General features: G+C 42.2%; 2 protein-coding genes across 2 annotated transcripts in view; one reads left to right on the top strand and one right to left on the bottom strand.

The window, feature by feature from the left end:
• Positions 1-7,917: 7,917 nt before the first annotated feature.
• LOC133116596 (solute carrier family 40 member 1-like) lies at positions 7,918-16,771 on the bottom strand. Its single transcript, XM_061226329.1, has 8 exons — positions 16,635-16,771; positions 16,445-16,512; positions 15,669-15,828; positions 15,356-15,471; positions 13,279-13,405; positions 11,618-11,863; positions 10,431-11,069; positions 7,918-9,986 (listed from the first exon to the last, which is right to left on the bottom strand). The coding sequence occupies exons 1-8, from the start codon at positions 16,663-16,665 to the stop codon at positions 9,673-9,675; spliced, it is 1,701 nt and encodes a 566-aa protein (XP_061082313.1). The 5' UTR covers positions 16,666-16,771; the 3' UTR covers positions 7,918-9,672.
• A 7,323-nt stretch (positions 16,772-24,094) lies between these two features.
• The window catches only part of ankar (ankyrin and armadillo repeat containing), a 30,207-nt gene continuing 27,852 nt past the window's right edge, over positions 24,095-26,449 (top strand). The window contains exons 1-2 of the mRNA XM_061225767.1: positions 24,095-24,710; positions 25,000-25,437. Coding sequence (XP_061081751.1) covers positions 24,095-24,710; positions 25,000-25,437 — 1,054 coding nt within the window. The remainder of the gene's footprint in view (positions 24,711-24,999; positions 25,438-26,449) is intronic.

The raw sequence follows: 26,449 nt of genomic DNA, 5'->3' as shown, positions 1-26,449 counted from the left end.
GGTGACCTGTGGTCCACTGTGTATTCCTGCTTCTTGCCCAATGCAGGCTCCAGGTGGTGCTGGTTGGTCCAGTAGCGATTACACATATGGGGCGACATTGGCTCAGGAGGTAAGAGCAGTCGTCTGGCAGTCAGAGGGTTTGCCGGTTCGATCCTGCCCTTGGTGTGTCCAAGTGTCCCTGAGCAAGACACCCAACCCCCAAATACCCCTGAAGAGCTGGTTGGTGCCTTGCATGTCAGCCAATTGCTGTTGGTGTGTGAATAGGTGAATGATAAGCATCAATTGTACAGGAAAAAGGTGTTATATAAATGCCAACCGTTTACCATTATATACTCCAAGGTGGTCATGGGCTAGAAATACAAGCCAAAGGTCACCGTCAAATGAACACCATACCATGACCCTTGTCCAACACTTCCTTTAAGCACAGTCATCAGGTTCATGCAAAAGAATGTAAGCTTCCACTGACAGGAATCTCTCATGCCTTCCTTGCAACAATCGAGGGTTGAGTGTGATGGGTGGTTTCCCTAATAGTCATCATACAGGTTTAGCCCTTTATGGGAATTGCTTATGGGAATGTTTCAGTGTTCCAGAACCATTAGTGATTGTTACATTATAATCTTCAGTTAATAGCACTCTACGCAGATATTTGTCAATCCAGTTGTAATTGACCTGACCATATGACCACCTCTACTTGATGGGCTATGTGGCATTCATTGCTGAGTAGAACAGGGTCACGTTCACCGACAAAACAGTGGCGCGCTGAGCATCCTGTGGCAAACCGCGGGCGGACTGACTGACACAGTACAGTTTTCCCCAATGGCGTCTGGAGAAGGCGTTCTCGATACATCCACCAAAAGGGAGTAACATACCACAAAGCCTGTTGTAAAACGTTGCACACCGTTGGGAGAAAACATGACGTTAAACACAGAAACCGTAGCAAAACGTTTTCAGATTGAACATGGCCAGGATTTCTCACCCCTTTATAATTGTCCAATTGTAGGGCTTATGTGGTCATTGATAGGCATGGATAGATGCCACCCGAGAATCGGTTCTTCTAAAATGGATGTACCTCGTTTTCTTTGATAAAGGTTCAAGATTTCGGAATGTCAGTACAGGAATGTGTGCAGTCTAAATACACAGGAATATAACAGGTGTATGCATACCTTGTCATAATCAATCACCGGTGCAGTTCTTTAATAATTAAGTGTCGAGGTCTCACTGGACTAATGATACGTGAGAAGTGATGATTCAGTTGTTTGCGCTTCCGTCCTCTTCCTTGCAGGCTCATTGGTGCTCAGTAGATGGCGCTGTTACACTATAATGCTACACTGACTGTATTCTCGTCAAGGAAATGTATTGCGTATGATGTGCGTTCTTTGCTGCTTTTCCACGTGACCACAGGGTTACTTTTTGACTGAGCTTGGAATTGCAGACATTCAGCGCACCATTATTTGTGATTTAAATATTTGTCTCTGTCCAGTATGTACAAAAGATACCTTTTTTTTACATTCACCTGGTGAACCAATGCTTGCTTGGGAGAGATACTTAAATGTATTACATAGATATTACTTGCTGTTATACCACATTAATAATGAGAAGTATTCAGGTATTTTGGCCACTGACTTGAGATGTATGCAAAAAGTTAGACTGTACAATCACCCAACCCTTTACAATGAACAGACTCTTGTTGCATGTGTTATAGTAACAAAGAGAACCACCAAAAGGCTTAATATGTTATTATAAAAACTGAAACCAGTCCTGCTGCTGAATCAAGCTGTTTTGGAATTCATCTTTGTAAGACTTTCCCAAACAGTCCTCCCACAGAACAGCCAGCTACATCATAATTTATGTACATCATCTCTTCCTTATGATTTAATACAAATCTGTGACATCTATTTTGGCAAAGGCTGAATGAAAAGATTATTCTGTTATCGTTTCAAACATTTGTGTTTCTTAATGATAAGTCTTTATTGCATCCATGAAGGTTCCCAAGTTGAGCCCTTAAAAAGATATTGAGGTAACTTTGCTGCTGCAATATACTACAACCTATGTATGACATGAAATAGATGTAGTGGGTATTTGTATCGGTAAAAAGGTAGTGGTATTTTCCCCAGTAGTTTTGATATAGTACATGCTTATAAGTTGACCTAAATGGTGTGTTTTTACTGCTCTGCAGCTGCTGCACTGGCTGACCCTTGCAGCTTGCGGCTGTCATGTTTATTATATTTATACTGGATGCTGCATAAAGACAAGCAGGAGACAAGGCCATATACTTGGTGGGATGTATTCATTAAAGCGATAGTTCACTATTTGGAGTTTGTTGTATATGTTGTTTCAGTTTTGTCTATGTTTTTATTTGGCTAGACAGTTTTTCTGTGTGATGAAGGATACAGAAATTGCTTTAACCTTTTCCACTTTGCCCCGAATTTCCACCTATTTTGTACTAGTCACTGCACACACATGGCTAGAGACTTAAATTAAAGAAGAGGCTTGTACCATTCAGAAATTTGGGACAGAAAAAAATTATGTCAGAGAATGTTTATACAATGTACACAAAAGTTACACTAAAATACGAAAGAATTACCAAACCCCTTACGTTTTTATAGTTTAACACAGAATATCTCAATTTCTAAGTCAAGGACCAACCCAGAACTATTTAACATTTGTGCACCGAGCCAGTGAATGGCCAAAAATGAAAATGAAATTGAAGTCTGGGGAAGTCGGAAAAAAGGTATATTTCCAAGAATGTTGGTGTATTCCTTCAAGTGTCCACGGTCTTCCACATTTGGAGTAACCTTGCTTGAGTTCCTTGAATCCGGCAATGCCCAGCATTGTAATGCTGGAAGGTTTAAAAGTATCCAAATCATCCTTCATTGCACACAAAATATTTTTGGCCAATAGAAAACATACACTAAATCTGAAATAACATAAAACTCCTTGCAACCCCTTGAACGTGAAGTATTTACAGATCATTTAAAGATACATTTTGGCTACAAGGAAAAACCTACATTATAGTGGGTTGATTCTTATCCACTGTAGGGGATAGGATCAATGATTCTGAAATGGAGTAATGCCATACGTGATACTTTACCCATTACAAATGAAAGCAAATCTCCAAAAAAATGAATAATCTGCTGTCACTCAACCACTCTTGTGAATCTGGGACAGTTTGTGAGAAACTAGGGCAACTGCTCTTTCACTCCACAGCAGCGCAGGCTGCTGTGTAATGTCAGCCCAATCACAGCCGTAAGTCAAGCTAATCATTTATGATGCTCTGTCAAACTGCTATCATAAAACCCAAAATTGCTCATTAAGCTACAGCTGGGTCAAATTTAGAACTTCAACCTTCCTGTGCTAGGAAAACTGGGCTTTTGGTGGTGACCACACACCTGCATATCTGCATACTGTGTGCTTCAGAGGGTTTATAAGGTTTGAGCCGTTGTGTTCCGTGGGGTCCCCACACTGCAAGCTTTCCCAGTCTGGAGAAGATCAGTCAAAATAGCAATTTATCAAAAGTAACTAACAGTTGATTAGACTAGGCTAAGGTTAAGGGCCCTGCTCACGGGCCCAACAGCCGTGCAGATCTTATCATGGCTACACTGCAGCTTGAACCACCAACCTTCTGGGTCTGAGTCATGTACCATGTGCTGGGATTGCCACAGAAGACGGCAAAAAAACTGGTTTGTTTTTTCAGTCTACAGTCTACAGGACTGGCGCCCATGGAAAAGTCTAACCTTGCCTTTGCATAAATCATAAATGAGTTTTTGGCATGACAGTAGTCTCTTTTCGGTTAACCCAGGAAATTCAATAGCAAAAAATGGTCTAGCTCAAAAGGAGAAGAAGAAGCGGGGTTGTTTTTTTGTTTCAGTTCCTCTTCAGTAGGAAGACCGAAATCCAGCTCTCTGCCGAAGTCATATAAACATGTACAAAGTTACTCCAAGTTTAAGGTACAATGGGTAATTTCGGACTCCTAACGGTCAAGAAAGGAATTGCAGCAACAAACCACAACATGCACCGTTTTGGAAAGTTGTCACTGACAAACGCGACAGAGCCTGCCGTCTTTTCGTAGTGTTCTAGTTTGATTGAATTGAACGATTGAACGCATAAAGAAACGTAAAGAACACAAACAAATATCCACTTGAGGCACAATGATTGTGCAAATATTATCGCAACGCTCGCTACTATGTTCGTATTTCGAAAGGATATTTGTAAATTCGCCAAGCTAACTAATAGCCGTTGCTACCGATAACAAACTGATATCGTTTTATAACTAGATATGTAGTGTTCGCTTGGATAATAAGAAATAGTGTACAGAGTTTCAGTGATAGCTTCTCTAGAGAATAAGCCCCCACGGCATTGGCTGTGGCAATTAGCCACAATGAACCAATTTTCAACCAATGAGCTTGAATTATTGTACAGCTGTACAACGTTTTGGTACAAAGTGACAGCCCATCAACTGTATATCTTGAAACCCGAATTTAAGGACTATAAACACAGGCAGAGGGTGAGTCAACATGTCAGTGAGGCTTTTTCAACGACAGGAAAGGATTTACAATGGCCTTGTAACAATGTTTTAACACAAAAATCTTACCTATTGTACCTTTAACTTTGAATAACAGTTAAAAACAAGAATTTCTATATTTGTTCCAGAAACAGTTTAACATTATTAAAATCAATCAGTTAATGGTTAACTAATTATACATTTTCCCTTTGGTTTGCTAATGTATATTTGTGTACATTACATACATTAGTTACTGGTTAAATACATTAATGAATGAAAAGTAAATTTCATGCTTAATGCTAGTTGCCAACTCATGTATCCTTATTGTATATGTGAGTGAAAATGTTACTTTACCAAGGTACTCTGGCCTTTCATGTCAGAAACGTGGTGGTGTAGCAGTTGATTAGGGAACTGGGTTTATTACTCAGGTTACAAGGTCAATTCTCTGTCCTCTTGAACAAGATGCTCACATAAATATCCGGCTGTAAAGGACAGTAGGTAAATGAAAAAGGAAGCAATTCTTCGTATCTACTAAATGCCTGAATATGAATACATATTTAAGTCTTACACTTCAGGTGCAGTTCTCATCATACCCAGATATAAGCTCATCTCTCCAGAGTTTCCTAGCCTAAAGCATGTGGATATCAATTGTGTGTAATCAGTACCTTCCAGATATGCAACTTTAGATTAATGAGAAAAGTTCTGTAAGCTGCTCAAGGTAGAAGGAAATATACTGTGAGTTATTTTTAATGCATATTTTTATGACCGACTACAGTTCAGCCATTGTTATGAAATGAGAAGCAGTGTTAAAGATTAAGTGAAAATGCTCTCATAACGCAATATATGAATGCGTGAATTCTAATCTTCTCACCCAAGTCTACCTCTTGGTGCTTATTTAAAAAGCAGCTGAGCTGTTGTGACATAGTTCCTTATCTTTTCCGTGCACTGTATCAGCAATACTGTTGTCAAGTAGACATTGGCCTTTCCTCTCAGCAACTCTTGCCCTCTGTACCATTTTCCAAAGGTCTACATTTTATTATAGTAGCTCATTATATGTTTGCATTGGTCAACACTTCCATTAAAAATAGCAGATTTTGAACCTCAATATCTTACTCGTTTCAAAACCAATCTCAATGCCATTTGGCAGGGCAACTACAATGGAAACGAGCTTGTCAACTATTATTATTACTAGTATTGCTACATTGCGCCATTTCTGTGCTATGGATACCCATAAAAACTGTGCATAAAACATTAAGACTTTTTTTTGCAAAAAAATAACTAAATATAAAATCCAACAGATCCCGACACAAGAGCACTGATTCTGTGGGTAATTCAGAAATACTCCAGCTTTTTCAAATTTCATGACTACATTTTATTCAATTTGAATTTGACCTCAAAATTCTACATTACGACGATGAATTGTCCATAGACAACATGGCAAAATACAATGCTAACCATGAATGATGATGCATTATTATTAAACATCATTATGCTCAACAGTATTGGAGGTAGGCCAGTAGCAGCAGCCCATCTGATGGACGGTATAAAGTGGCAAGCAAGAACCCATCCATTCCATCCATTATCTGAACCCGCTTATCCTGATCAGGGTCGCAGGGGGGCTGGAGCCTATCCCAGCATACATTGGGCGAAAGGTAGGAATACACCCGGCAATTTAGACTCTCCAATCGGCCTAACCTGCATGTCTTTGGACTGTGGGAGGAAACCGGAGTACCCGGAGGAATTTGACACGGGGAGAACATGCAAACTCCGCACAGAGAGGCCCCGGCCGACGGGGATTCGAACCCAGGACCTCCTTGCTGTGAGGCGGCAGTGCTACCCACTGCACCATCCATGCAGTGAAGACATTGCCTGGATGACTGCCCATAGGTGTCTCCCCACAAGGACATTAATGTATCGCTGGCACTTCGACCTCACTGATCGCTGCCCACATGGATGCACTGACTCAGAACACATACACCACCTGTTCTGGGAGTGCTCCGTGGCGAGGCGGGTCTGGGGCCTCGTTTGTTCCTCTGTCCACCAGGGGAAGTCAGTCGAGCTCCAGTGGACATAATTAAATGGAAAGCTTACAGCACAGGATAGTGTTCTCTGAGCTGTGCTCCATTGTCAGGGGCGTCTACCTTAGCTAATGTCGCTAGCTGTATTGGTGCTAGCTTTAACGTTAACTAACTGTTGTGATCTGGGGTGACGATGGTTATCTTTTCGGCAGGGCCTTTGTGGATAATTCATGTCTAGCTAGATTAGATAACTAGCTATAACTTGATATGGCCAGCATCAATGGCGAAGCTTAACATAATCTAATAAATGTTCCCTTTCATAATTAGTTGTGTTATGCAAATTGTCTAAGCCAGGTAGCTAGCACTATAGTAAATTGGTCTGTCTTGTTCAACTAGCTAAACTAGCCAATACCAATGTGTTTCATTTTCATGAGTAACGTACAGCGTAGCTAGGAAGTAACTGTTTGACCTAACAACAGCCATTCTACCTATTAGCTAAGTTAGCTAGCTAAGCTACCTAAATGTATGGTGTTTAACTTAGCTCGAATGTTGGCTATACATACTTATAAGTGCTCACTGAATTTATATCTGCCTATACACTTCTATCCAGAATGACATACAGTAGGAGTGACATACATATATGAATGAGATAATAGCAATATACACTTTATACAATAATACTGTAATGCAGAATCTTATGAATCACACAAGTTAAAAAATTGCAGCTATGCTACATACCGACATAGTTTGCGGGCAAGCTATGTCGAAAGAGTGATCCAAGAGTGATGTGGTTCCAAATGGGACACATTGGACATGTTGGAAATAAAGCATGCTTTAGAAAAGTATATTGCCTATAACTTTAATATGCAAAACTGCCAATACACATTACAGTGCACTACTCCAAGATTGTGAATTCTTTGAGTGGTTTTAATCCTAAACAATCTGTCCAGTGGTGAGCACATGTTGTTTGACATACAGTAGGCATTATACATGGCTGTAGCAGTTGTCAGAGATCTGTGCCGATACCTTGATGAACAGCAGGCTGATATTAGCATAGGGCTGATCAATACACAAAGTCCGTGCCGAGAATCCCACTGGCCACACAAAGGTCGGTGTATGCAATCTTGGCCTCGCGCTGGGAGAAAGCGGTTTGCTTTGGTTGTTCTCCCTTAGCTTGCCGGTCCGGGCCCTCGATTAAGGCTGAGCGGGAAAGTGGGGTTTGAACCTGAAACCAGCTGGCTGTGGAGGAACGTGACCAGCTGGCTGTGGAGGAACGTGACCAGCTGGCTGTGGAGGAACGTGACCTTTGCGAAACACAGCTGGCCAAAAGCCAGAGGGAAAGACTTGCCCACTCACCCCAGCAGAAAGGACACATTCACACACCGACGCACAGCCTGGTTGAATTATACGGTTTATTTTCACACGCCCCATGGTACACACATAATACTAATGACCCAAAAGCACCTCTACCACCATAAGGGAGAGTTTATTGGCACAATCAACATTAACACAATTAACAAAAGCCAGCTCTTAGGCTTTCTGTATTACAATAATATAAATGCTCAGTATAAAATTGTTTTTTTATATACATCTTACTTTTTCAAGAAAAAATCTATTTAAAATGTACAAAACTACCTTTGATATTCTGTAATTTGGTAGTTCCTGCCAAAAGTATTGCTTAAATACAACAATAAGTACAAAAAACAGACATTTCTATACAGTTGCAGTGATATCAAATTATACTCAAGCATACATAGAATTAGTTAGGTATACACATAAAAACAAATGTGTCTTGAATGAAGCGCCAAAAAGCACATCTTGCTCGAAAATTCCTATATTCGCCAGTCTTTTCTGCCGACCGTGAGGTTGCCAGATATTTTTAGGGGAATGAAACAAGGCTTCTGACTGAAATGGTTTTGGTGCAGAAACAGTTTTCCACCCTGATTCTGAAACTCCACCATATTGATAACACCACCTCTGCTTGGCCAGATGTAAGATGAGCCCTATTCTCCATGCGATGCCTCACCAAATGTACAATATAGATTTTCAGCGGGTTTGTATGACTGTCTAGCAAATGTGCATATACATTATGCAAACCTTATTACTGGGAATATAGGTGTTAGGTTCTGGAATGAGCTAAAAACGACTCATAAGTGCATATTAATATACCACATATTGGCTCTGCGTGTGTGCGATCAGGAGTCCGTTAACGTTCCACTCAGCTAAGCCACGCAGAGCTAAACGAGGCAGAGTGAACCATGGCCCCTGAACGAGCTCGGTTAACTTCAGGACACATGGACTACTGCACTTATCTCTTTCTGTGTAACAGGTGACTTTGTGAACTCACTACACTGCAGGGATGGAGTAATTCCCTCAGGGTACCCATTATAACCCCATAGCAATAGCAGGCCTGAACCAGGGGAGGGCTTAGAGTGAGATGTAAGTGTGCACAGTGGCCATAGATTAACTATGTAACACGGTGCCACAGTATCGTCATGTGCTAGACTGTCACTTCTGGCTGGTATGGACTGCACACATACCAGCCTTCACGCTGGAAGCAAATACAAAATTCAGCTTTGGTAATATTGTGCTGATTTTAATTGAGAGTTAGTTTGGTTTGAAATAAGAAAGATAATTAAATGTACGGGTTGTTGTCGATTCAGCTCCAATGGAAGGTAGCTGAAATGAAGTCAGTCCTTATTTCAAATCTGTCCTTATTTGAAAGTGACACACAGGAATCACAGTCAAAAACGATTTCAGAAAGACTGATGGTAAGCACAATTCCCAAAATCAACTAATAAGAGTACATTTTACACTACGAGTACCTTTTAACAAAATTTAACTCAGTCAGTGATCAAAGGTCAAAGGGATGACACACCGACAAAAATCCCAACCTGCCATTCTTCTTCTCAAGGCCATTTGACTATCAGCACTCACGAGGAGCTCTTGCTTCACATTTACAGTGTGTTAAAAGTGCTCCAGTGTAAAGGACAGCACGGTGTACACAGCACAAACAAAGCGCGCAAGGTTAAATGCAGCTGCTGTAGTGATACAGATGAAAGCAAGCATGTTACAGCATGATATCAGTCCCTGGCAGGAACTTGCAGGAACATGAGATAAAAACACAACCAGTGACGCAGCCCCTGTGAGGAGCTACACCGTCGGGCCAAGAGTGGGATCGTGGCTCCCGCTTTTGGGGGAAGGCGAAAAGCACAGGAAGAGCCGGCTCCCCAAGCTCTTGTAGGCGAACCTGAAGTACATCATGTGACCCGTAGCCACAAAGGAGACGGAGAGGATGACGAGCAGGCCGAAAGCCTCGGGGTTGGGCGCCAGGATGACCATGATGAAGTGCACAAGGTCCAGGAGGTAGTTCATGGAGTTCTGGACGCCGTTGATGATACCCCTCTCAGACTCGATCACGTTCTCCTGGATCAGCTGGGTCACGCTCAAGTCAAAGGACCAAAGACCTGAAACGCAAAGATAAATTAGGCATGACCGTTTCCATGACTAAACATTTATGACCTCATAATGCTGAGGTGGTTGGCCATAAGCCATCAGAAGATAAGGACAGCCAAGGTCAATCACACAGTGGTTATATGTATGCCACACATTGACACACTTTGTGAAAACACCACCAGCACATACAATCTTACAGCTCCTTTCCCAGCACCTTCAGCGGAGTCTGCTGTTTTTGTCGTGTTTGTCAAGCAACAAGTGCAGAGCAACAAGGGAAACCAGCATAATATGTATATTATTATTATCATTTTTTCTGTTTTTGACTCTGAGGAAGATGTTGTTTGTCCTGGAAACGTCAGTCTCCCCTGTCCATCAAACTGGGTGCAGTTCTCTGAGCTCAGTGTGCTCCACTGAGTCCCTGTGACGTTGTCCAACACCCAAGCTTTAATACTTACCGACTCTAGCAGCAATGACCCCGGCGAACAGGAGGCCCACGGACAGGTAGGACTCCACAGCAGGCTCCTGGAGCTCATAGGGTGCGGCGGAGCCGTTGAGGGTGGTGGTGAGCGTGCTCGGTGGGGTGGGGTAGCCCTCGGGATCAGGGCCGGAGTCGCCAATGAACTGGCTGACGACGCTGCTGAAGGGCGAGACTCTGAGGTCGAAGGGGCTCCCGTCGACGAAGACGGAGACGAGACACAGCAGGAGGCAGGACAGCTGGGCCACGCCCGCCACGAAGCCCGCGCGGATCAGGCCGCATCGCTTCCGGATCTGGGTGAAGGCCACCGTGCCGCAGATCCCCGACACGGCCGAGGCGCCCATGAGCAGGCTGAGGACCGAGCCGTTCAGGCCCTGCGTGTACGCGTAGCCCGTGGTGATGCAGTCGAAGCCCAGCACCGTCATGTACAGGAAGGCCAGGCCCATCCCGGCCAGGAAGATGGGCTGGTTGTAGTAGGCCACCCAGCCCTGCCGGAAGGTGCGGAAGGGCTCCGTCATCTGCTGGCAGCACCTGCCCTTCTCCCGCGAAGGTGCCATCGCCTGCTCGGCCTTGTTCATCAGCTGGGAGCTTTCACCCAGCTTCTCCCCATCCTCAGGCTCTGCAAACCAGGAGAGATGATGAGGCCACACAGTTAAGCACACAGATTTACTGCCTCTAGCAGTGGAGATGAATGTGCAGACAGGTTTAAGTGCAGTCTGTCACCTTGAATTTGAGGGTATTTGCATCCATATTGGGAGATTTGTATAGGGATTACATCCATTGGTATACATAGTCCCCCCATTTTAGGGACCAAAAATAATTGGACAGTTGGCTTCTCAGCTGTTTCTGATTAGTCTGGTGTATTCAATCGCTTCCTCTGTGCAATTATAAGGAAGCTCTCAGTATATAGTCTTGATTCTTACCTTTCCCCCTCATCCCCTTGATAACACCCTGTTATTGGTGTTTAGCTAGGCCAACGAGAGTCAAGGAAGCCTTTATTTAGCTTAAAAAACATAGGCCAAACCATTGTCAAATATAAATATTTACTGCACTGTAGCTCCATCTCAGCTCATCACCAGTAACGTGTAATCACATCTAATCTGACGGAAACAATATTTTACAGTTTTCTTTTCTCTCTAATCACTGATTTTTGTAGCTCTGGTGCACCTTTCTGGGCGTTGAGCTGCACCATCTCCTGGGGTTGGGTCTTCTGGCCGGCCTTGATAGCCAGGGCAGGCGTCTTCTGGTACACCTTCCACAGGAGGCAGTACTCCAGGCACATGGAGCAGAGGTTCCAGCCCGAGATGAAGCCGCAGCCTATGAAGGGGGAGCCGAACGCCATGATCTGCCCCACCAGCATCGGGGCCAGGATGTTGGTCAGCTGGTCGATAATCCTCACCGTGGCGTTCATGTCTGTCAGAGAGAACGTTCAAACGCGAGTCTGTTTACCGGAGGCGAAGATCTGCAAATGTATTTAATGTCAAGGAAAATTAATTCACTCATTCAGTCCCAAGGTGCCATATGACACTGAAGCATAACTACCATAAAATTCCACAAGTGCCATATGGCACTCTCAACCTTACACCTTCTCAACCAATGAACATGACCGCTATTGTTTTGAGCCTCGTTTAAAACTCTGATACGTTTCCTCAACCAAAACACCTTGGGATTTTAGTGCAGCCACTTCATATTGGGCTTGGGACTGAAAGGGTTAATTGTACTTCCAAGAAAATCTAGGTCCCATTTGTGCTGCTAATTGTGCCATTAATGGGCATTGTGTCTGTGCAGTGTGGGAGGAAAGAGCATTCCTTAAAATAATAAGTAACTACAGGAAAGTTCATTTATACATTGTTAAGCAAATAAATAACACCCCTTAAGGAAATTTAATATACAGCAACATAATAAAATATCACTTAGATTATACAAATTGTCCAATCTTATCTGCTGTTCAATACATTTATGATATTTTGCAATAATTCCATATATGCAATATCATACAGTGCATTCAATTTGTGTAAGGGGCATATCCAGGTCAATAAATTGACACCTTTGTACTTTATGAGTGATAAATACATTGCATAAATATGATGGTACACCCATTTTGTGGCATTATTGCTTTTCCTGACTCTCATTACCTGGGCATGTCAGAGTAATAAAAGGTAAAATAACAGAAGCATTTCCTGTGGAGTTCACACCAGGGTCCTGTTCCAGAGTAAAGCCCAGAACCCTAAATCTGGAACATGGACTGAAGTAAAAAGAGCTGCTCCAGGTTTTACTTTATGCAGTTATCCGCCTAAATGCCACACCAAGAATGATAACTATAACGGTAACAATTAATATTTTGTTTTAGCAATCGTTTCCACTCAAGTGGCTGGCAGACTCCACACCACAACTATAACAACAGCGACAAACAATATCGTTGGAATCACTTTCAGAGCGATTTTTTTTCTAGCTGCATGAACGATAAAATACTGACAGCCAATATGAATTTACAGGACGTCACATGCAAAATGGCAAGTGACATAGTGGAGAGACTACTTACAGAACGTCAGCATTCAGCAGTGTGGATGCTCACATCGCTATGGCTATAGGTACTTACAGAACGTCAGCATTCAGCAGTGTGGATGCTCACATCGTTATGGCTATAGGTACTCACAGAACGTCAGCATTCAGCAGTGTGGATGCTCACATCGCTATGGCTATAGGTATAGTTCTTGGTGAGGATGGGCCTTAACTCAGTAACCCTGCTTTGAGGATCAGGCCCCAGGTCTGCTGCAGATGACATAATGACCTCTACACCTGGATGGGTTTCCATGGAGACCCCTCACCTGCCAGCCTACTCCTGTCCTGCCCGGCCACGACCAGGATCCAGTCCCTCTGAATAGTGATGGAGGTGGCTGTGCTCGCCAGGTTGGCTATGTTGGCGATGGTGATGACCAGGATGTAGCAGGCCGTCTGTAGACCACAAAGAAAAGGACGTTTGTGAGAAATCTGAAAAGTCAGATGTGTGTCTTACAAGTCCTGTTTTCATGCACAAGCCCTGCATTTGCATACAGACCAAGTGGCCACAGACCCTGTGTCCGTGTTTGTAGAACTTACAGTCCCCTCCAAAAGTATAGGGACAGCAAGGCCAATTATTTTGTTTTTGAAATAATCTCAATACATTTGGGGTTGAGATAAAAAGATGAAGATGAGACAAAAATTCTGAATTTCAGCTTTTATTTCCTGGTATTTACACCTAGATGTGTTAAACTACTCAGAACATAGCACCTTTGGTGTCAGAACAACCAATTGTTAGGTGAGAAAAAGTATTGGAACAGAGAGTATTTAAGTAAATTAAAGTAAATAAATAACACTTTGATAGCATATCAAGCCTGCAACCCATTGACAACTGTTGAATTCCTCTTTTGTGATGCTTTTCAGTTGTAGTTTGTTTTGGGGGTCTTTTCTCCTCTTCAGGAGGTGAAATGAATGCTCAATTGGGTTAAGGTCTGGTGATTGACTTGGCCAGTCTAAAACCTTCCACATTTTCTCCCTAATGAAGTCCTTTGTTTTGTTGGCAATGTGTTTTTGGTCATTGTCTTGATGCATGAAGTTCCTCCCAATTAGTTTGGACAAATTTGTCCGTAAGTTGTCAGAAAGAATATTTTTGTAGACTTCTGAATTCATCCCACTGCTATCATCATGAGATACATCATCAATAAAGATTAGTGAGTCCACTTCAGAAGCAGCTAAGCAAGCCCAAGCCATGACACCGTGCTTCACAGATGAGCTTGTGTGTTTTGGGTCATGAGCAGATCCCTTCTTTCTCCACACTTTGGCCTTTCCATCACTTTGGTAGAGATTCATATTGGTCTCATCAGTCCGTAAAACTTTGTTCCAGAACTTTTGTGGCTCGTCACTGTACTTCTTTGAAAATTGTAATCTCGCCAGGACATTCCAAGCTATCCCTAATGCTTGTGCAGTGGCTCTGGTCGATTTCTCCTTTTTTCTAAGCTTCAAAATGGCTTGCTTTTCTCCCAAAGACAGCTCTCTGGTCTTCATGTTGGTTCATCTTTTCTAACACAAATGCAGCCGAAAACCAAGGCTAAAACCAAGAGTAGATGTTCAGAACTCTTTATTGTTCAACCAATTAATCTAACAGGACAACAAGAAACATCTGTCACTTCCATGTTCCAATACTTTTGCTCACCTAAAAATTGAGTAGTCTGACACAAAAGGTGATATGTTCTAAGCTGTTTAACAAATCGAGATGAAAATACCAGGAAATAAAAGCTGCAATTCAGATCTTTCACTGAGCACATGTACATCTTTTGACCTCAAACCCAACTGTCTTCAGTGTATAACAAAAACAAAGGAATTTACCTTGCTGTTCCAATACATTTTGAGGGGACTGTATGTGTTTGTGTAACAAGCTCTGAATTTGCGTACAGACTCTGTTCCTGCACAAGCCTTGCATTTGTGTTAAAAAATATTGCCTCATGATTGCAGTACATACAGAATGCATCTTCAGTATTTTATGCTGTTTAGTGAGGTGTTTGGCTTGGCTGCCCTCCTTCAAGGTCAATGTCAGCCAGTTCATGGAATTCATTATCCTATTTTGCCTGAAAACCTCCCTCAGAAATGGTGTCATTGTAATGAAGTTAACTTTTACGTTTCATACAGCAGGATAGAACAGGTTATTCTTTCCAAAAACTGAACATGTTTTTTTTCAAGAGTATCAAGAGTATTTTAATATAGAATTATCAGCATATATTTACATCTTCTGCATGTTCTGTGTAGCCTGTACCAAGTTTAATTCATATGAAGTGCTTGGCCCCTTACTCATTTAATCACGTTCCAACCAGTTATCTGTAAAATAAACAATTGTACACGTAATAATATTATGTAAAGTAGACTACTCACAAGCAACCAACCATTGACGAGTTCTTTGAGCTGGTTCTTAAACTGGAAAACCACCATAAAAAGAATTCCACAGAGAATCACAGAACAATTCTGGACAACCAATGACGTTTGTGCAACTGTACAAAAAAGCAAAAACAAAATAATAGAAATGTCAAGAGACAGTTTAGTTGCAAAGAATATAAAGGGACATTTTTCAATAACTAAAACAATCACTATAATAAACAAAGACATGCACATTTACTCAAAATGTAAAGTAATTATAAGTTTTATTATAGGATGGGCGTTTATGAAAGGAACATTAAGCCTTACCAACCTTTAAGCCTGGGGTTTTTGTCCACCCAGTCACCGATAATGGCCCCCAGTAACAGCACTGAGCCTGCCACCACTAGTCCGTATACGGCAGTCAGCAGCAGACTGTTACCGTACAACTCGACCAGGAACAAAGCGACGGCGAAATTCCACATACGGTCTCCCTGGACGACAAATACATCAAAGCTTTTACACTTAACTTAAAACCATTAAGTGCAAGTGTATAATTTCGACGTCAGACACACCTGTTGTGTTATTTAATACTGACTTAGCTATTCTTTAAAATGTTCGAGCTACGTACATGGTATAACTGTATAGAGAAATGTGTACAGTACGTGAATTGGCTTTCTTCCAAAGAGAAGCAATATAGCACAATTTTATCGGCCACTTAAAATGTAGGTCACGACGACAAACACGGAATGCGGACAAAGTGGAAAGAATGTTCTTTGTTAATTCGCCAACTGCAAACTGTTTGAAAGCCAATGTGGAATAAAGAACCACTGATAACGAGTGATTTTCATGTGAAAACATCTGATCATTCAGCTTTCATTGTATAGTATAACAGATCAAAATATCTGTTCTTTAAGGCATATGACATGACGTGAATGCTGGAGCAAGCAAAAGCTGTCAGTCCAAAGACCAATTTCTGTCAATAGACAACTGTTTAATAGTGGACATTTCAAACAAAAATAAATACAACGTTACTAACACGCATCAAAACTAGCTTTCAAAAAAACATTTTCAACATAACAGGATCTGTTTATTCTTTGTTTTACTTACCCACGTTGAAAGGGCATGGCCAAGGTAAATAAGGAACTTTGCCGATGTAAAGAAATCACGGACAAAACCTGCAGATGTAGAGACATTATTGTTCGATAGCATTTAGTCAGTCTTTCGTTTAGTTATCTTAGGCAAATGTAGCTGGTATTCATGTTCTACTGACATGTATTTAAACCATTACAGTGCCTACCACAACACTTCTTGGATCCAGAGTTTTCCATCGTATTGATCAGCTTTATTTAACGTTAGAAGCGCTAGCGTAGTATAGGCTACCCTCACCGAAAATGCCTATGCAGGCTATTTATTTGCAAATAATGCTAACTTGCTCTCCAAACTTAGCTATCACTGTAGCTGAAGTTGGAAAGAAATATTTTATATGAAACTACTTTACGTAAAAAAAGCAATAGTTCGTGCAAGCCCAGGCTGGCAACACCAGCTCTCACGGAAACGTCCGAGGTGTTTGTTTGATCCCGATGCTCGGTCGACGGGTTTTGGTTACGTCGTGGTCACGTGCCAGATGTTATGAGCAGATTGCGTGAAATTACTTCAACAACAATCTTTTCCGATTTTACTGTATGGCTGAAAGCTGCTGTTCTCTCGAATTCGGTTACGTTCCTTGTAAAAAGAATTGGCGTTATAAAGAGAAACGCGTTGAGAAAACTGTAGAGTGAGGGACATCTTTTAATCTTTTGATTGTTCTTTTCCGCGAAAACTTCCTCGTTTCTTGACCTAAATTACAAGACATAAACATAAGGTATATGATTGCATTTAGGTTAGTACGGTTATCACAATGACCCTCGGTGTGCAAAAAAAAAACTATATTGATAATAAACACTCACTGAGCACTTTATTATTTTTACTTTATTACACCGACTTATTCATGCGACGATGTGATTTAATCAACCAATTGTGTGGCAGAAGTGCAATGCATACAACATTACATTACATTAATGCCACTAAGCAGGAGACAATCCTCCCCTGGAGCAATGCAGGGTTAAGGGCCTTGCTCAAGGGCCCGATCAATGGCTGTGCGGATCTTATTGTGGCTACAGTCATGTACCTCAGTCGCTACACTATGCTACATATCTCAGAAACTGCTGATCTCCTGGGATTTTCAGGCACACTAGTCTCTAGAGTTTGCAAAGAATGGTGCAAACAAACCAAAAAAACCTGTGAGCAGCAGACAGAAACGCCTTGTTAATGAGAGACATCAGAGAAGAATGGCCAGACTGGTCAAAGCTGACAGGAAGGTGACAGTAACGCAAATAACCACACATTACAACAATGGTATGCAGAAGAGCATCTCTGAACACACGTTGCCTCATAACTCTACGTGGATAGGCTACAGCAGTAGTAAAAAAACTAAACCAAACATGCATATGGTAAGATGGCGAAGGCATCAGAGCCCACTGTACACATGCCATCCTGGCACTGATTAATCTGGCCAAGGCCACAGTCATGGCTGGAAGCACAGATATGTTTAAACAGAAATTGGCCAGACGCAAAATGCTGCACATTCTCGGCAGTGTAGATGTACTCTATTGGAAAAGGTACCAGTGTGCGTACTGACAAATTCAGAGCTGAAGAGTGAGGCCATGGACCGTACTTCTGAACGGGTGCAGAGGACCACCCTTTGTGGTTCCCGATTGGCTCCTTTATGCACAGGGCATGTGAGGTGAAACTGAGAGGTGACACAGGAGGCAGGAATCAGGTTGCATGGTAAAAACTGTGTTTTACTGAACAAAATTAAACACAGACAAAAAACGCAATACTTCAGGAATTGATATGGGATCAATAAACACTATATACTGGAACTTCAGAGAAGTAAATAACCAAAAGCACAAGATTGCAAGAGAACGGGCAAACAAGAGGACTCAGAGACACGGGAACTGGGGCAACTTAAGTACACAAGACAAAGAGACACAGACGCAATCAATGACTACCAGAGTAATTCAACAATGAGACCAAACAACCACAAAAATCTTTGCCACCATCAGGACACAAGCAGGAGCCATGACAGTACAGGACGTTAATATGACAGAAAGACATGACCAGCTACTCATCCCCTCCAGTGCAAATCATGCGTTCCCCAGGTCCAGGGGCTGTAGACACAGGTCGAGAGTCCTTTGTTGCTTCTGCGGAGTATGTACAGAACTTCCTTCTCTTACTTCACACAATCTAAAATGTCTACTCATCGGTACATAAAACCTTTTGCTGTACTGAGTGCACATTTCAGTATCTTCTGTTTATTACTTATTCTCAGTTATACCATTTTGACACCAACACATCCTTTTAGACCCATAGCATTGAGTTTTTTCTCATGGCGGAAGGATTGACATATAGATTTCTTCAGACCTGAAGCAAGAGTGGAGCTTCCATCCATCCATTATCTGAACCCGCTTATCCTGAACAGGGTCGCAGGGGGCTGGAACCTATCCCAGCATACATTGGGCGAAAGGCAGGAATACACCCTGGACAGGTCGCCAGTCCATCACAGGGCACACACACCATTCACTCACACACTCATACCTATGGGCAATTTAGACTCTCCAATCAGCCTAACCTGCATGTCTTTGGACTGTGGGAGGAAACCGGAGTACCCGGAGGAAACCCACGCGCACACGGGGAGAACATGCAAACTCCGCACAGAGAGGCCCCGGCCGACGGGGATTCGAACCCAGGACCTCCTTGCTGTGAGGCAGCAGTGCTACCCACTGCACCACAAGAGTGGAGCTTGATTTTGTTAATATCTCACAAAGATAAAATCTTTCAGTATTAAGTTTTTGTGTTGGTGATAGTTTCAGTGGCCTAGCAGCTCTTGCACGGCTGTTAGGAGTCCCTTTTGTTCTATCCAGTATATGCAATATTTTTTTGAACTTTTTAATTTTTTTCCTTGAATTGTCATATATCTAATCTCATCAGAAATGTCATTCTCATTTATTTAATTTATCTCGTTTGGCCATTTTAGACCCCCAGACAAAACAGGCAAGGCAGCTAAGGTGTGTTTGGGTTGTTTGAATGTTGAGTCACTTTTGAAGGCAAAGACCAAGGTTCCAGGTTGTATAATTGAGTGTACGGATTTGAAAAACCAAGAGTACAGTGCATTTTTTTCCAACTAGGGTGCCTAGGGGTAAATTTGATTGGTCTCTAACTTTTGCACAGTACTGTATATAGTGCCCTGGTGCCTGTGCTTATATGATATATGAAATTGTTCAACCCTTCACACGCAGAGACAAGTGGGCCCATAAACACACTTATTGCTATATTTTTATGTTTTGTTGATACAACTGGCAATTTGGTGGATTTCTGCCATAAATATTTTGAATCTTCATAAAGCTCCTATATGCTGGCACATGGCTGTCACTGGTGATGTTTGATGGAAATTCATCCAGTCCTTTGAACATTATTTCCAAGCCTCCGTCATCTTTTTTATCGGCACAGGATCTGGAAAGAGAGTATGCAGTATGCAGTATGCAGTATACAGTATGGCTCATGTAACAATTGATCTTCTCACCACTGCTAATACTAATGCTAACTTCCTCTGGGCAACTTGCAACAAGTTCAGTCAAAGTCACGTGGAGATATAATGTGACTAGAAGAGTCTGAACACAGCATCACACAAGCCCTGAAGCTTATGTGACCACAATAGTCATGCCTCCACCCCATTAGCCCCCTAAAACCCCAAACACCGCCATCCTTGTCTGCAACAGGCAACTTTTGGTAATCGGAGACAAACATTGCACAGGTGTTTTAAATCAATACCACAAACGTGCTTATCTGCTTGGGACTGAGCTGAAGGCAAAGAGCCAGGCAGTTTGTCATGTTAATATAAGCTACTGCGCTCACAAGCTACGAGAGTGGCCTATCGACCGGCCCTCTCTGTCACAGCCTTCTCTCTAGCAGCGCAGAAAGGCAGCCTTTAACCGCTTTTTGAAATGATTTATTTGTTCCACTCACTGGTTATATTCACGCTGCTCACTGGATGTTTCTTATTTTTCACACAATTCTCTGTAAACTCTGTATGAAAATCCCAGGAGATCAACAGTTTTCGAGATATTCAAACCACCCTGTCTGGCGCCAACAATCATTCCACGGTCACTTAGATTAAATTTCTTCCCGATTGAACTCTGCCTGTCTTTATGATTATGACAACCATTTACCATTTACGATTACGTTCTGCTTGGCCTGTAGTGTAGTGCTTAAGGTACATGACTGGGACACACATGGTCGGGGGTTCGATCCCCGGTGTAGCCACAATAAGATACGCACAGCCGTTAACCCTGCATTGCTCCAGGGGAGGATCGTCTAATGCCATTAATGTAATGTAATGCTTGCCCCACATGTACCTGTGTGCCTGGATAACAACCATTGCCTTTGGATTATGTGTTGGATCTCCCCTAAGGCAGAATAAAGCTGCTGAGTCTGCTCTGGGTGCCTCTGTCCCGGTTCCTGACAACATGTGAACGCAAGACTTACAGAAATGTTAAATCTCTTCATGATGAGAACTCATGACAATTCTGTGCATTCATAATATTATGAGCGAAGCCTGTATTTCCATGTATTAGCTATATGGATGCCACTGGTCTTGCCCTGTTCAATGCATTAAAATACCTATCCTGTCAGTACATTTTTCCTTATGTCATGATGAAGCCATTGAAAGCTAATAAAAGAGGACAAAGTAGCTGGTTCACAGCCAACCTGCATATATAAGGATGAGCTAGAGTGCTCACAGTGAAGAAACACGACAACTCCAATTAAACAGGGCGACTGACATGTCAACAGACAACCCTGCATGGTGTGGTGTTTCTATTTTGTTTTTTTGTTTTTTTTCGTGTGGGGGGGTTTCATTGCACCTGCTCACCCAATCAGGAACGGGCTCTTTTTGCCTCAGCTCAGATCTTAAATAAGGCTTTCCTAAAAACTGAACTTAGGGGAATCGATGCAGCCGCAGAGGTCACCATGGAGTCAGCGACCATGACATCATTAGGTTATAAAACACTGGTCGAGAGCTCAGCTCTGCAGCACTATAGCACGCAGGGTGAGCATGATGGCCCTGCTCAGCCAATCACAGACTGCTGACCGGACAGGGCAACCTTTCACTCACTCAAGTGGTCAGACTGCGTCCTTGTTGCTATGGGAACAATAGCTGCTGAGAGGGTGAAAGAAAAGAAGGGTTAAGTAAACATTGAAAATAACAGGTCTGAAGTCCCACAGGCCGAATTCAGTCAAAGTGCTGGGAAGCATCATGACTTCTGATAAAGCTCTTCTTGTAAGGGTGCAGATACACACTAACTGAGCCCTTTATTAGGGATTTATTTGACTTTTTTCAAACTTATTGGTTAAAGGCTGTTGGAGCCTATCCACTTAAGAGGTTTGACGTGTTGTGTGTTCAGAGATGCTGTTCTCCATACCACGGTTGTAATGTGTGGTTATTCGTGGTACTGTCATCTTCCTGTCAGCTTTCACCAGTCTGGCCCTTCTCCACTGACCTCTCATTAACATGATGCTTTTGCCCACAGATCTCCTTTTCTGTTCACACCATTCTCTGCAAACTTTAGAGACTGTTGTGCATGAAAATCCCAGGAGATGAACAGTCATTGATTTGCAATGCCCAAACCACCCTGTCTGGCATCAATAATCATTCACTTAGATCTAATTTCTTCCCCATTCTGACATTTGGCCTGAAAAACAGCTGAACCTCTTGACCATGTCTGCATGGTTTTATGCATTTAGTTCCTGCCATATGATTGGCTGATTATATATTTGCATTAACAAGCTGGTGTACAGGTCTACCTAATTTTGTAGAATATCCTCAGTAGATAGGACTGCTCCTTTAATTTGGTTCACCATCAGTGAGCCTTTTTCAACGATAGGAAGGGATTTACAATGGCGTTGTAACACAAAGATCTTACCTATTGTACCTTTAAGACATAAAGATAAGTTAACTATTAAAACAACTATTAAATCCATTGTGCGTGAGTGTGTGTGTGTGTGTGTGTGTGTGTGTGTTTGTGTGTGTGTCTTCCCAATAATATAATTACTGTTATTGCTCTTTCAGCTTGCCCTTATCTTTGCAGTGGCATGATAGTACCAGAAATGTTTGTAGCTTGCTGGGACAAAAACTGTGTCAACACATCTGAAGAGACTGAAAACTGAAATGATCTCTCTCTCTCTCTCTCTCTCTCTCTCTCTCTCTCTCTCTCTCTCTCAAAAAAGAAAAACATACACACCTCCACTTCAGCTACATTCAGTAGAATGTTTGTAAAATTTATTTTTACACTGTATGTATATTTTCTCAAACATTTTCAAAGTCGGAATAACGACAATAACTCCTGATTTAACAGCCTCCTTAAATAACAGGATTAATTTTGTTTTATAAAATTAAACAGGATTTGTAGTTACATGGTTTTCACTGTCAACACTGCTGCCATTTTCTACAGGATTTATTTCATTTATTCATTACACAGGGTCACTCTTTTTCTGTAAAATATGAAAGTGCTCTTGGGCATTGCCAAGGAGAATACTGTACATTTGTATATTATATTTAGTTTAGAGGAAATGTGTTTACTTTTTACGTGGGATTGTTTCACTGAACAACAAAAAAACAGGAATGTTGAATGACTTTGGAGAATGCGCTGTGTATGTAGAGAGGTGCATTTCTACTGATGAGAGTGCATGTTTTTCATTATTCAGCTGGATGTCCAAAATATATTTAAATAACCTTTATGTGTACTTTATGTCTTTGGGCCACATTTCCCAATTTGACCCTTTGCAATCCTATCAGCAGATGTACTTTACAACTGGGCCAAAACTCTCAATATGCCCCTTCAGCGTGTCAGAGTATCCAACAGGAGCCAATCAGGTACCACTGACGTGTCTGAACTATTGAGTCAATTCAGCCAATCAGTCAATCAATCAATTTCCATTGTTATACCACATTTGGGTTAATTTGTGCACTGAAATACTACTACTACTACTACTACTACTACTAATAATAATAATAATAATAATAATAATAATAATAATAATAATAATAACCACTTGCCCTCCAACAGTAACCAGGGGAGGGAGGTTTGGGTCCTCTCTAGAGATTGCCCAGGATTACACAGGGCGGTGAAACCTGGTGAAAGATTAATTCCGATATCGGTCTGCAGCCTGAATAATAGCCTTTAATGAAATCACATTAGCTATGAATAGTTCCTGCATGTACAGCAATGTCTCCCCCTAGTGTGTCCACTATTAAAGAAGCAAAGAGGTCACGTGGGAAGTGAAACCACGACCCAGCGTCTCGGGTTGCTAGGCGCTACTGTGCGAGTGTGTCCACAAATCTGTGTCTAGTGAAGTGACCAAACGTGCAAATATGCCAGTAAAGCAGAATGTAATTTGATAAAAACGAATATTAGTTGAAGGTCCCAAAGACAGGTAAGAATCTATTATATCAAACATAAAAGGCGTTTTAAAGAAAGCGCTGTTTTCGTCATGTGTTACATGTAATCTCGGTAGGCTAATTTGCTATTATTACATTGTTAGAAAGCGATTAGTTATAAGTTAAGTTATTATCGCACAATTGCAAAGACTATTCTGAGTATTGCAAGCTTTGGTGTTTTTAACACCAAAGTTTTAACTTTTTCAGGAATGAACACAGCCTCCATGGCGCGTTCTCTGATTTCCAGCCGCAGATCCAAGTCCCGTAATGACGAAGAGGACAAGAAGGATGCTCTGACTAATCTGTCAGCGTTGACGGCGCAAAGGAACGCACAAGTTTTCTTTGATAAGTACGACAGGAGGGAGGTCCAGGAATTGCTGAGTCTCACCACCTGTAACTGGTTGCTATGCAGTGACAATTTCAACATACCCGTGGATTTTCCTCCCGGCATTATCAAACAAATGAGGAATTTCACCCAGTCAAACATGCTTATTCTCACACCCGCCGACCCCCGAGTAACCCTCGATTACAAAGTGGTACAGCAAATCGTGAAGGAGCTCACTGTTGGGATATACTGCTTCAATCAGCTACCGTTTATCAGTCTTGAACCCAACTATGAGAAGAGTACCTCTTGTCAGCTGACACCCGCTTATTATGATACAAAAGTTGGACAAATATTGATAAACATAGACTACACCATGAAAGGCCTGTGGCATGGCGCGGTCATTCCAGCAGATAAGCGCATTCGTTTTTCTGAAATATGGCGATCCTGCATGGATGTAGATGCAAATGGAGTACCGCAGACTAAAAAGGACATGTTCTCTGAGTTCCTCACAGCAGGTAAGAAATAACACATAACTCAATAAATAATTTGTCCCACAATATTAGATGTGGAATCACACAATTAACATATTGTTAAAGTGCGCATTCAAATGTTTTATACATTTTGGTTTCACCATGTAGAAATTAGAGCGGTGTTTATACATTGTCCCCCCATTTCAGCGCACCATAATGTTTGGGACACATGGCTTCACAGATGTGTATAATTGCCTCCTTAATGCAGGTATATGAGCGCTCTTTCCTCCAGTCTTTGAAGCACCTCCATGTTTATGTATGCTCTTTGTCCAAGGTTTGATGGATCCTTCCCAGGAGCCATGTTACCAAGGCATTTATACGCAGGACTGTGGTGCAGACCCCACCTATGAGCCCAACAGCCCTGAGGAAGAGCAGCTCTTCTCCCAGCACGCTGAGGGCCTGCTGCTGAAGCTGACGCCCTGCGTGTCTGCCTGTCAGCAGCACCAGAACCTGTTCGTGTTCCAGAGCTCGTGCGGCCTGGCCAGCGCCGTGCGCTTCCCCCCCGACAGGCTGGAGCTGCCCACGTACCAGAGGCTCCAGCAGCGCCTGGCACTCCAGGAGGAGCTTGTCAGAGACTGCCTGGAGAGAAAGATGGAGACGTGCCAAAACCTGGCCTATCTCAGGCTCATCGCCTTCCTTGTGCCCCTGCTGGTGGGGCTGAAGAAGAAGATGAAGATACCGGACCTGTCTCAGGTCTTTGAGCCCTTTTCAGGTTGGTCAGCCCCTAAGGGAGGCCACTGCCGCTGTTATCCTCTTCTGAAAGAAAAAACAGCTCAAGCTAGGTTTTGAAACAGCTGGTAGCTGGTTGACCAGTTCAGACCAGCTCCCAGCTCAACATGGTTTAGCTGTTTGACCAGTTCAGACCAGCTCCCAGCTTGACATGGTTTAGCTGGTTGACCAGTTCAGACCAGCTCCCAGCTTGACATGGTTTGACCAGCTCAAGCCAATTTTTGAAACAGCGGGTAGCTGGTTGACCATCTCATACCCAGCTAGACTAACTTTATGGGTACAAAAGAGGAAAGACTTACTGTGTAAGTTGGTGCTCTCCTTAGAGTCCAGGGCTCTGAAGGCTGTAAACTCAGAAGTCAGAATAACTAAATCTGTTTTCTATCAAATTGAGAATATAGCAAGAATCAGAGGTTTCATGTCAAAACAAGACTCAGTGAAACTGATGCCTTTATTGCCAGCAGGGTGGACTTTTTACCTGTCATTCCAAAAATTACATTAGACAACTGCCGCTCATTCAGAATGCAGCTCCTAGAGTTCTAACAAAAACCAAGACAACTGAACATATTACCCCAATTCTCAGATCCTTGTCTTCCAGTTAGGCACAGGATAGCACTGCTAGTTTATAAATCATTACATGGCCTAGGGCCTAAATACCTCAGTGACATGCTTGTAGAATACAAACCTATGATCACTAGGGACTGGTGAGCTACAACAGGGTGAAGCAGCATTTAGCTATTATGCCACTCACTGCTGGAACAAACTCCCAGAAGATCTCAGATCTGCCCCAATCTTGGCCACTTTTAAGTGTAAATGAATGACTTTCCTTTTTTGCCATGACTTCGATTGATTTCTTTGTCTGAATTATTTGTTTTAAAGGGTGACCTAGTCTTTAGATGGTTAGGTGGTCTGACATTATATCATCTTTATATTTAATTGTCTTTAGAAATCAATAGAAAAGCCATTTTGATTGATTTAATTTAACTCAGGCGACAGTT

Source organism: Conger conger, chromosome 17 (genome assembly GCF_963514075.1).
Source record: "Conger conger chromosome 17, fConCon1.1, whole genome shotgun sequence".
Lineage (NCBI taxonomy): Eukaryota > Metazoa > Chordata > Actinopteri > Anguilliformes > Congridae > Conger > Conger conger.
This window is presented reverse-complemented; position numbering and strand designations above follow the sequence as displayed.